The sequence below is a fragment of the Mastigoproctus giganteus genome, chromosome 7, assembly GCF_048544385.1.
Source record: "Mastigoproctus giganteus isolate SK-2022 chromosome 7, ASM4854438v1, whole genome shotgun sequence".
NCBI lineage: Eukaryota > Metazoa > Arthropoda > Arachnida > Uropygi > Thelyphonidae > Mastigoproctus > Mastigoproctus giganteus.
The window spans coordinates 29,413,147-29,425,335 of record NC_143581.1 but is presented as its reverse complement, the minus strand read 5'-3'; the positions used below and the strand labels follow the sequence as shown (position 1 = coordinate 29,425,335).

Sequence of the window (12,189 nt, the reverse complement as noted above, 5' to 3'; positions counted from 1 at the left end):
TTACATCAAAATTAAATTATTATTATTATTATTGTTATAGTGATTAGCTGAAACATAGGTAGATCTAGGTGGTAGATGGCTCTCATCAACCCATGCAATTCCACTACTTTGCTTATTGTAGGCTTGAAGTGGTGGAACTCATGTTTCGTTTCGGAGAAAAACTCCACAACTCCCCTCCCACTATTCCATCATGCCCTATGATTGTTGTATTTTGAAAATATGATGAGCTTCATGGCGAGATCAAATCTTCCTTACATTTCGAGGGTACAGCCATAAAAAGGTACTTACAGGCCGCTAGATAGTCCACCGAACTGAAACTATCGGTAACTCTCTAGGAGGCTTCCGGATTAGCTAAGGTATAATCTCTCTGCCTCTACTCTGCCAGATTGTGGCTGGAAGGAGTCTGAGTAGTGTGTATGCGAAGGTATTGTCGAGGTCACGTTATGTCAAGGAGCTGGGTATATTCTTGCCATATCCAAAAATTTAATTACTTCATACATGTCCACCCAAATTTCTCTTACTACTGAATATTTCATGAATAATCAAACTACGTAATACAACAAGTTATCTGCGAAAATATCTAAATCTTCCATTACTTCCTCCTTCATTTCACAAATATACGTGGTCTCAGTTTCAATCTCAGTGATGTCCATTTCCATTTATTATCTACCAAGCCTCGCGTACATTTTCTGACAGAATCCCAATTATCGGTAATTCAACCACTGCTCATCTCAGTTGTCATAATTATTCGCTGTACGATTCCTATCGCTTCAAAGGTGGTATTTGTGCACATGTCCGCTCAGATATTTTCTATCAGAGACAGTTATTTGCGATCTCCACTTTTTGATCTTTTCTTGTTAAAATCTTTCCACCCATTCTGTCAAATTCATCTGTTGCCTCTATCGTTCTCCCAACTCCAATAATCACTTGAAACTCTTTCACTTCCTCTCTTTGAAACTCGACTTTCTCCAGTTCAACTTTCCTAACAGTGAGGTAATTTTTTTTCTTGGTGATTTTAATGTTCACAACTCCAGCTGGCATCCGTTTTCTAGTCTCACGGACCCAGCTGGTCGAGATGCTCAGGTTTTTGCAGATACTAATAACATTGCTCAGATTGTTCATTTACCTACCAGAATAACAGACAATCCTGACCAAGCAGCCAACACGTTTGATCTTTTTCTCACAAATAAGTATACGGTCGTGGTGAGTGGTCCTCTACACCTCGGATCACAACTTGGCGATGGTCGCTTCTCCAATGGAGCATTTCTCTTGTGGCCATTCACAACATTGTGTTGTTCGGCATATCAAGAATGCATAATGAGATGATCTGCGAGATTTCTTTTCTTCTTTTCCTTGATCTGATTACTGTTTCAAATCTTCTGATGCCAACAATTGCTCAGATCGTGTCAGTGAAATTATTCTTGTATGGGTGTTATTCTTTATTCCACACTCCACTTTAAAACCTCGTCCTTTATTTAAACCTTGGCTTTTCCAATTTTTTTTTGTCCAGTTCTAAGGTTGTTCAATATAACAATGTTGCATATTACAACTGGCTTGAATCCAAATCTCCAGGTTCATTTTTTTCTTACACTAAAGCTCGTAACAATTGGAAAGCAGTAATCAGACCAAACTAGATTTCGAACAGACTAAGAGAAGAAAACTTGCTTCTTGTCCAAATGGTAGTCGAGCATTCTGGTCTCTCGCCAAAGCTATTGGCTGCAATTTTTGCCCATCTCTATTCTCACCACTGTCAAAACCAGATAGTTCTGTTGCCACTTCAGCCAAAGATAAAGCTGATTTGCTACATCCTACTTTTCTTCTAATTAATGTATTGATGATCTTGGTAAACCACCTCCTGCCATGCCTAGTTCACTCTATCAAACGCCTCCTGTGGTCTTCCGTCAAAAGGGCGTCAGAAGATTCTGAATAGTCTTAATGCCGAACTCACTCCTGTTCTGTGTCGCCTTTTTTCACGCTCTTATTTCAAAGGTGTTTTCCCTTCTGCTTGGAAATTTACTCATATACAGCGAGTTCCTAAAAAGGGTGAAAAATCTCTCCCATCCAGTTTTCGTCTCGTTGCACTTCCTTTTACTTTTTCTAAAGTAATGGAAAAATCCATTAACTGGCAACTCCTCAACTATCTATAAACCTTTCATCTGACCAACGATCACCAGTATATCACCAGTGGATCAGTATCGATCCACTGGTGATATACTATTATGTTACCCGTCTATAGAAAATTCAATGGAAAAGTTTTGGTGAATTCAAGAAGCTGCTGTTGACATTTCAAAGGCTTTTGATCGTATTTGGCATAAAGGTCTTGTAAATAAGCTTCTATCTTATGGTTTGTCAACTGTTTTTGATAACTGGGTATCCACATTTCTCTTTGATCGCTCGCTGCGGTTGATGGTAGACGGCTATCTTCTAATTTCTTCACTAATTTCAGTGTTCCCCAAGGAAAGCCAAAATTAGTTCGCTTCTTTCTCCAACTCTTTTCCTCTTGTATGTTAATGATTTTCTTCCATTGACTGGAAATTCTATCCACAGTTTTGCAGATGATAGCAGATAGCACGTTGCATTCCACCATCCAGTTTCCGAAACATTGCCCTGCACAAACAGCTTCAACTTCTCAAATATCCACTAACAATTCCTTAATTGCTGATATCACGTAATTCTCTAGTGGGGCAAAGATAACTTAGTAAATTTTAATTCTTCTAAAACTCTGATGCTGACTTAAATATCGTAAAAAAGGATTCTTATGCTTATCTTCGACGACGTTCAGATTTCTAGACAAGATCAGATATCTCTATTAGGAATTACCCTGACTTCTTATTTCTCTTGGAATAGGCATATCACAAATATTGCGTTCTCTGCATCTAACAAATTGGGTTTCTCTTTCGCTCTCGGCGTTACTTTTCTTCCAAACAGCTGTTCCCTCTTTACATATCTCAAATACGCCCTACCATAGAATATTGTTCCCACATCAGGGATGGTAACCCCAAAACCTTTCTCGAGCTTCTAGACTTCATTCAAAAGAGGGCAATTACATATGTTCCCTCTTTACATATCTCAAATACGCCCTACCATAGAATATTGTTCCCACATCAGGGATGGTAACCCCAAAACCTTTTTCGAGCTTCTAGACTTCATTCAAAAGAGGGCAATTAGGTTAATTAATGACCCATCTCTAACAAAGTCTTTCCACTCTGTCTCACAAGCGTTCTGTTTCTACTGAATGCCTTTTCTATCGATATTTTAATGGGTAGTGTTCTTCTGAATTAACTTCTATAATTTCCGCTCTCTCTTCCAAACGTCCGAACACTTGCTGCAACCAGTCAGTCTCCTTTTACTGTTCAACTCCAAACTCACAGAATAAACTTTCTTCTTCCTCATTTTCCCCTTCAACTTCCGTTTTCTGCAACAGCCTTCCTTCGTACGTATTATCCGAAAATTACAATTTACAGAAATTCAAGTCTATCGTCAAGAAGTATCTTCATCTTCTCAACCTTCAACCTACGCACCATACCAAGTACGAAAGGTTCTAATACCTTTCGTGCTTGGGGTTTTCATAAATCAAAAAAAAAAAAAAAACTTAAGCCCGATGCAACTGCAGCTTCTGCCCGAATTCACATGAATCTCTGCGCATGTCTTCACCATCCACTCATTGGTACTGAGCCTGGATGATTACAATATATTTGTTTAATATTAACTTCTGGTACGAATTTGCAATGTATATTATTTAAATTTCTCATTAAATCAGAAATTCATTTCTTCTTCAAGGCGAAATTATATCTATTGAATCTGCAATTATAGTAAAAGATTATTTTGGTATTTTTGAATTGATCATTTTCCTTGAATTAACTAAAAGATAGAAATCTATTGCCCTCTACCGAAGTGTGCACATACGCATATCATTGGTGCCCTTACCAATTCCTGTTATCAAGAGTATATTTCCAAAGCAACATTATTAAAAGGTATAATGGCTTTTTTTGTTTATTTGTTTCATTATAGTTTCTTTCCCTCCTCCATCTGAATTTGCTGTCAGAAAATGTGACGTCGGAATTTCCTCAATTAAAATAATACATATATTTTTAATTAGGAAAGATAAAATTATAGATTCTTACTGGTTTCTTTTATGTTGTTTCGAGGACATTGCAACTCTTATGTTATCACAGAGAATGTTTTACAAGCCTTTGACAAGAATAATTGCTATTTTACTAGTCTAATTATCCTCACAATGACAGTAAGTAGATTTAAACTGATAAGGTTTCGTTCTGTCTTGAGTTTCCAACCACAAATGGCAACTGCAAGGAAATTAGGACAGCAATTGGTTCTTGGGTCTCGCTCCGGATCATCTTCACTACAATTTGCAGTAGAGGTAAAACAGGTGTTGGGGAGAAGCCTTACCGGTAGCGTTCGTGTAACAATTATTTCTAAATTATCCGGGGATGTGCCCTATAGCCTAAAGCTTCAAAGAATGCTTAATTAGAGGGTTTTTCTCTAACCAGTTGCGCTTTTTTAAAAAACGAAATATAGGGATGTTCAATTTCAAGGCGTCTGGCTGAAAAATACGATATGGGGGGTGGTTGGGAAACCAGGATAACCGCGTATTTTAAGACAGGATTGATGTAGCTCACGTCTCTCTTTCCGCTTTTAATTGAGATTCTCTCACCTGCCTGGGGAGTTTTTTTTTTTTTCTTTTCTTCACCCATATTTACTCTCCCCGTTAGAAAGCTGGTTATGTTTCCGTAAGCATTTCCTGGGGGGAGGGGGTGACGAAAGAGGCCACCGAAGATGCTCCTACTTGACATCTTCGGAAGATAAGGGGAAGAACTTAGTGAGAATTCAAACAGAATTTATTAGCGTTGCCGGTTATACAGAAATACTAGTAAAGTCCAGTCGTCATGGTGATCACGAAGGGGGCGCGTGAACTCCTCTTTGTGCGGTTTTATAATGAGATGACATCAAGGCTGCACTTCAAGGTAATCCCCACTCAGAGCCCCGGACGTAAGAAGAAGAAGAAACAGAGCAGGATCATCAACGCATCTCTAGACAATAAACGTTCCTACACCCCTGCGTAACCTAAAAAAGATAAATCAACAACCAGATTAGGTCACTCTTTCGGGTCAGAGATCATGCACAATGATGCAGAGCCGTGATAAGGTTATTTCTATTCCACAGCGATCCCCCCATTGTGACATACCTTACAAATCAAAAAATTCCAGTTAATCGTAGTAGTGTTAACTGGCTGCTGTTCAAGGCACGCGACTATCCCACGTGGGTACATGCTAATGCCGGTCATCTTCAGTATAAATATCGTTCGTCTTATGGCCTAGATCACAGGACCACTCAGTAGTCGTCCAGGTGAGTCATCTCCAATGCTCTCCCACTTCTCTTGTCGTTCTAACGGTGTCGCTTATTCTTAAGGATTTTCCTGTGTATAGCAGACCCATCGCAGGTTCCTCCACAGCTTTTGACCACTTTCCTTGTGATAAATGAATTAATTTCTGTATAAGGATCTCGGTTGCCCCGCCGCGAATTATTGTTAGCAGATTTGTTTACTTTCTCTATTGACTCTCTTAAATGTAGGTTTAAAATTTCTGTTTAAATGTACTTGGAGAATTCGCTACGTAATCTCTTAACTCGATATGTTAGCTAGTTTTTCGTAAATGAGTACCTCGCAATATTTTTCGTAGTATGTATGTATATGTGACTGTTCAATATCTATAATGACATCTGGGAAACTTGGTTTTAAGGGACTTTAGTGTTTGTAATGAACGCCTAGTTGTTAGACTTGGAAAATTCATATTACAGTAGTGCCAAACCTTAATGGCACATTTCTTATATATTTTAACCTATCTATTTGACATCAAACCATGCGGACTGGACATTTTTTAAAAACGCACTACAAAGTTAAGAGTAGGTAAGTAACGATATCGTTGTAGTCTCTTAAGTCGAAAGTATCAGTAACAAGTGATTTAGATGATCTTATATTACTTGGTTTCATATAGGGATCATAATTTTTGGTAGTTTTCTGTAATATTTCAGATCTTAAGAAGGCTTTAAGCTTGGCAATATATCTAATATCCTGTGCATTATTTCCACGCTAAGAAAAACTAGAAACTAAATTTTCATTCTTTAAATGCACTCCTATGCTTCTTAAGCTAGAGTACATTCATGAATTGCTGCGGTATTGCACTATGAGATTAGTTATTCGCTCCCAAAAATAGAAGATTTTTGCCCTATTCATAAGCGAATTCCATTCATCTTTGCTGCTGTTTTGCCGATCCTTTCCAGCTAATAAGGGGAGGAAAACCAAGTGAGTGCAAATAGTTACTCAGTAACTGAGCAGAGGCAGCTCTCTTAAAAGTGAGATATATTATAATAAATAGCATCTATCGCTAGTTTAAGATTTCTCCACATTACCGCCTACTTTTTTCTGTTTATTTTTTCAAACCACAGTTGCCTTGTTAACAATTATCGCTTATAAAATAGTACATAAAATAATATCTTGTAGTCTATAATGCTCATTTAAATTTTAATACTTCAACATAAAATGTTTTAAAGATATAAAATATGTTTCATACAAATAAAAGCATTATTTTTTCTTTTATAGAAAGACCAATATCCGATAGAATGAAGACTCTCATCTTTGCACGTAAGTATTTTGTACAACCTCTCATCTAGTCGTAATTATTCTTAAGTATTTTATCTTAGACGACATTAAACATTAATTTATCATAGAAACAGTAAAGCGGGATCTAATTTCATGCTACAAGTGACTCTTTCATAATGATTCTCTTGTAGCATCCTTCTGATGATGATGAGATTCTAATATTCTTACTGTCTTTTATTTTTTAACGGCTAAGGTAAATTAGTTACTGTATGAAGTAACCAATTTGAAAAGTGAAAGTTAAAAAAGAGGGTAATATTTCATTTATCTGCTATCCGCTCACAAACACACACCACTTACCCACCGAAGTGAAAAGTATGTTTCTAGGCTTATCTGTTCTCACCTGTTTAACAATCCTGCGGCTAAAATTTGTAAAGGAAAATTGGGGTCTACGACCTATGGCATTTTATGTGGCCTTTATCGTGACTAACTCGTTTTTTTTTTGTTTTTTTTCAATGCACCCTCCCATCTGGTCAAACAAGACGAGTCGAGCAAATTAATCAAATGATGTTGCTTCTGCAGCGTCATCAAAAATAGCAGGAGGTAGATTTTTCCTCTTACTGCAGGCAGTGGATAGTGGGCTTTTGTAGCAAAAGCCGAACATTGTTTTCGTTCAACGGCAGCTTTAAATTCTTCAAACATCTTAATGCTCAGCTGTCCTCCTCCATTTTAAGATTCATTCACCGGGCATCAATAATAAAGACTTCTAATAAATTAAACTTATTAATAGAGGCGAGCTATTAAAATAAGAATATTTATATAGAATATTTTATTTTAATAATAAACAAAAACGTTGTTTAAAAATTACTTTTTTTCTTATAAAAATAATTTATAAGGTAGAAAAAGAAAAATATTTATATAATTAAAAATATATTTTTTGTAATTATATTAATGAACACTAGGAGGCGCCCAGCGAAAACATCCGGGTAGATAATTTGAGTTACTGCTTTAGCGTAGACAGTGTAATTCTTGTTATGGAGTACAGATGTTTATAAATGAAAATATTTTCTGTTTTTTCACGATGATTTTTATTCCTTCTTGCAGTTTGCCTTGGAGTGGCTTTTGCCGTTCCTACAAGGGTAAGTTTTATTAATATTTGTGTCATATTGCCTTTCATCATTAATAAAACTAATGGTTACTTTTTAATATATTAATTCTTAATATGAAGTTATTTTTTTATGATTGATAATGCTGCTTTACTTTAAACAAAATACTATTTATTAATCATGCAGTAATATTTGATAAATAACAAGTTATAATTTAAGATGTTATATTATTAAATAGTAATACTATATCTGACATAAATAATAATATATATTAGTTGTTAAAATTAAAGCCAAAGGAATGAAATACGTGGTACGTTGATATACCATATAATTTGTAGTCGGTTTTAATGAGGCTGCCAAACGCATGCACAGTAGTATCCAAATGTCTAGTTTTCGAACGTGAAATAAATATATTTAATCACTAAATCTCGCCATCTAAGTACGTTTTTTTTTTAAACTTATTAAAGGAATTAAAAAACCCATTCCTATAACTAGCCTTTTGTTAATTAAAAATAATGATAATTGTAACTTTTTATCATTGATTTTTGCTTTTGTTCCTAGACCAAACGTCAGGCTTATGTACTCCCAGATGGCGCTGAAGTTCTAGTTGGTTCTGTCAAGACTACTTTTTCCTGTCCAGATGATGGTTACTATGCAGACATAGACAATGCCTGCAAGATCTTCCATGTCTGCCACACAGCCTTGGAACCCGATGGTGAATCGAAACTCCTGCAGTACAGTTTCCTTTGCGGTAACCAGACCATATTCAATCAATTGTCCTTTACATGCGCCTTCCCAGAGGACGCAGTGCCATGCGCTAGTGCTCGAGATTTCTACTATTTGAATGCCAACGTGAATGCTGGCGATCCCAAGCTTTTCTTCCATACTGACGCTGATGTTGAGAGAGCCAGAGCACTCATCGCCCGTCAGTAAACAAATCTCACGGAGGGCATCTCCCTCCCAGTCACATAAGAAATTTAGTCGACATATCGGAACAAATGACTACGGTAATTTCGTTCAACTTCCTGGTAGAAGTTTTTTTTTTATTGTTTTTGTATAGCGGTGTGTACGCAATCTGTGGATAATGCTTTTTATAGCGCTTGTATAATGCTGCCTATCTACTACACAAATGTCTGTCTGCCTGTCACTGGAGTGGTTGCATTGAATGTGGGATGGTGCCGAAAATAGTCAAGCTTGCTTGTGTTGTACATATTTTAACGAAGATGGCAATAAAAGCACAATTTGAAAAGAAGCTCTGTTTCGTCTCTTGTTTATTATACCAGTATGATGCAATATATATAAAAATGTTCTTTGAATGTTCATTTAATTGGACTCACTGAAAAAAAAAATTCACCAAACAACATATTTAATTCGAATATTCTGTCTTAGACAGAATAATCTGTCTAATACCAACACTTATTTAGTTTAACTTAGGTAATTCATATGTTGTACTATCATGAGCCTGAGAATTTTCCAACCGATGGAAACTCAGTATTCATTAAACTATAAAGCAGCAATGATACCCAGAAAAAGAAATACCTAGACTAAAATATCTGCCTTTCTTCTTTTAACATTTAAAATCTCAGGCAAATATTTCCCAACTTTTATTTCCTAGGAATAACCTCCTATGTACACTTATAACATTAATAAGAGCGATAACACATCATCACCAATCACATGCCACTACTACTACTACTACTACTACTACTACTGTTGGTTTTGGTTTCGTGATCTCCTACATAAGGGGTACTATTTACGCTTACCGCCTTCTTTACAGTTTACTGTGCTGTGTAATAAAGCAGCATCATTTAATCACATAATTAATCCATATTTTACTGTAATATACGACTATGCGATAGAAAAGGAGGGCCAACTGACAGCGCATGTATGATTAAGCACGAAATTTCAAGGCAAAAAATGGAGATGACTTATACGTCGGGATAAACGGTATTTTTAAAATACTACAAGCTTTCACTGACATTATTCATCACAAATTTCTTGTACTGATGATAACAAAACAATTTAAACAAATCTGTAGACTGTATGTACATTCCTGGCGGAATAATGCCCGTACAGAATGAAGTGAACGAATATTTTAACAATATGAATTTATAAAAATACAAAAATATCGATTAAAACATATCTAGGAGAACTATTTAAGCTCCATTTTTATAAATGCAAAAGGTAAATAAATCCGATTTTAGTAACCAGTAATCTCTTCTTATAAAAATAATCAAATAATATCAAAAATATCGCTTAATTTTCAAGTTTTAAACTTTCGATTGCATTTGAACATCTGAAGCTATAGCGAGTCCTGCAATCAGTTACCAGAACGAGTCACGTCACAGGAACGACCACTCGTGTAGAACTATACTGTTTTCTGCTTGTATTTCATATATCTAAAGATAACCAATAAAAACAATTCAAATCAGAATGAACTGAATTGTTCTCAACTGATTTTTCCTCTTCTCTTATTTTAGCGCAAAATAAGAGAAGAAATATCTTCATTGATCACTGCGAATTCTTTGGTTTTTGTGTATGTGTACCAATTTCATTTTTCATGGTTAAGGGATACAGAATTAAGTAAATTTAATAAACGATAAAAGAATACTATTAGACAATTTTTAGGTAGAGTACAGACAATTTAATGTATTAGCAATACGGATAGTTCTGTGAATATTTTTTAAATTTCTGAACCTTTATTCCATCAAGAAATAGGTTGTTGGAATAGAGGGTCGCAACAAATTGGCATTAACCAAGGAAAGTGAGGTCACGCAGTATCAGTTGCGCTGAATGTTCTAAGGTCGGTTTAGCTGTTTGAGGAATGGAAAAAAAAAAAAAAAAAACCATCAAACTTTCCAAATGGACGAGAAGCCATATAATTACCATCTTATCGTTGAGGCATTCTGAATAAAGAACAGACATAGGTCTTCGAGGTATATGAAGGTTCTTCAAACTTATCCTTTAAAGATGATATCACTATCAAGATATTATGCTTCGGATTTCAGAGAGCACAGTTCCAATAAACCATGAAACGAAAGAACTTTTGTTTTATGTCTTGCCTTCTAAATTAAGGGTCCCACAACTTAGTTTCATGCAGGCTCCAGCCCTATCATTTAAAATCGTTAGTGAAGTGATTAAGTATTAATATTTTTCTCATTAACTTTCAGGAAAACAAAGAAAAAATGTTAACTGCAGATAATGGAAATAAAATAGCAAGTTTTGCATTACCGTCTTCACCTATAAAGAACTTTTAACTTATTTTCTTTCAGGATAGTCTAGAAAAAAAAGATGTGATCAAGTCAGTCCTCTTTAAAAGAGAAACTGCAACATAGACACATTACAACTTTGCTTCAAGAGAACGTAAAATTAGCGTTCTGATAGATGGACAAATGATTATTTTTTACCTAGAAGGTAAAAAATAATAATTTTTTACCTTCTAGGTAAAACTCAAAACGCGTATACTACTGCACCATCGCGTTCTCCACTGACAACGGCATACACATTCCAATTAATATTTTTTCACAATTTAAAAAGCATGAGATTTTACATAGTTATGCTATAAAATATCAACATTATCTCTTATGTTATATGCCATAAAGAGTTCGGATCCGATTTTACTGCCTATTGTTTTTCGCTTTTTTGAAATCTCTAAATTGCATATAAAAGTCTGATATTTATTCATAGATTCTAAAATTCGCAAATTTTAGAATTTTCTGCTCTAGTAAATATCTCTAACGTACAAATATTAAAGAACTTATTAAAAAAAAGGTTATTAGGTCACTTCTTTAAATTTGACAGAGCGTTATTATTTCGTAGAAAATATATTTATCGAAGAGGTTTTCCTCATACTCTTCCATACAATAGGCAACTGTGGATTAAACTTCGTTTTATTTATAAATAATTAACAAATTTTAAATACTGGTTGTTGTTCTCCTTAATCTGAACATTACATTTCCTTATACGTCAGATTAAGTTTAATACTGCAAATCCTATATTAAATGCTTTATTCCCTTTTTTAATTCAAAAAAAGTTCACTGAATCTTGATCCTTTATTTAGGCCCAGTAGTTTTATGCGGATAATTAATTATTTGGTTGATGATTTTAATGGAATCTTAAAGTTATACAAATATAGTAATACAGCTTATGTATTTTAATATTAGTAATCTAATGTAATAAGGGTGCGTGTCTGTTATGCGCACTTGTGTCGAAAAAAACAAACCCTCCCTCCACCAAATAAAATATCTAAATGCGTCACTGTTCACATCTCACTCTGTATCAATAGACAAGGGCTGTCTTCAGGCATAGACATTTGCAACACATGACAACATGACAACTCATTTCGTCTGTAGTCCGCCATCTTGGATTTGCCACGGAGGCAGCAAATGAATCTTTTCAAGTAACCTTACCAGTCGTAATCTAAAATTCTCATAGCTTAAAGTGGAAAGCATGATAGCATTTAGAAGTGAA

The 12,189-nt window shown here is 35.2% G+C and overlaps 1 protein-coding gene across 1 annotated transcript; it reads left to right on the top strand.

Moving 5' to 3' along the window:
- The first annotated feature begins 5,292 nt into the window (after nucleotides 1-5,292).
- Nucleotides 5,293-8,971, top strand: LOC150082771 (uncharacterized). The gene is made up of 4 exons (XM_090377592.1): nucleotides 5,293-5,364; nucleotides 6,617-6,658; nucleotides 7,718-7,752; nucleotides 8,281-8,971. The coding sequence occupies exons 2-4, from the start codon at nucleotides 6,637-6,639 to the stop codon at nucleotides 8,650-8,652; spliced, it is 429 nt and encodes a 142-aa protein (XP_090233718.1). The 5' UTR covers nucleotides 5,293-5,364; nucleotides 6,617-6,636; the 3' UTR covers nucleotides 8,653-8,971.
- Nucleotides 8,972-12,189: the final 3,218 nt, after the last annotated feature.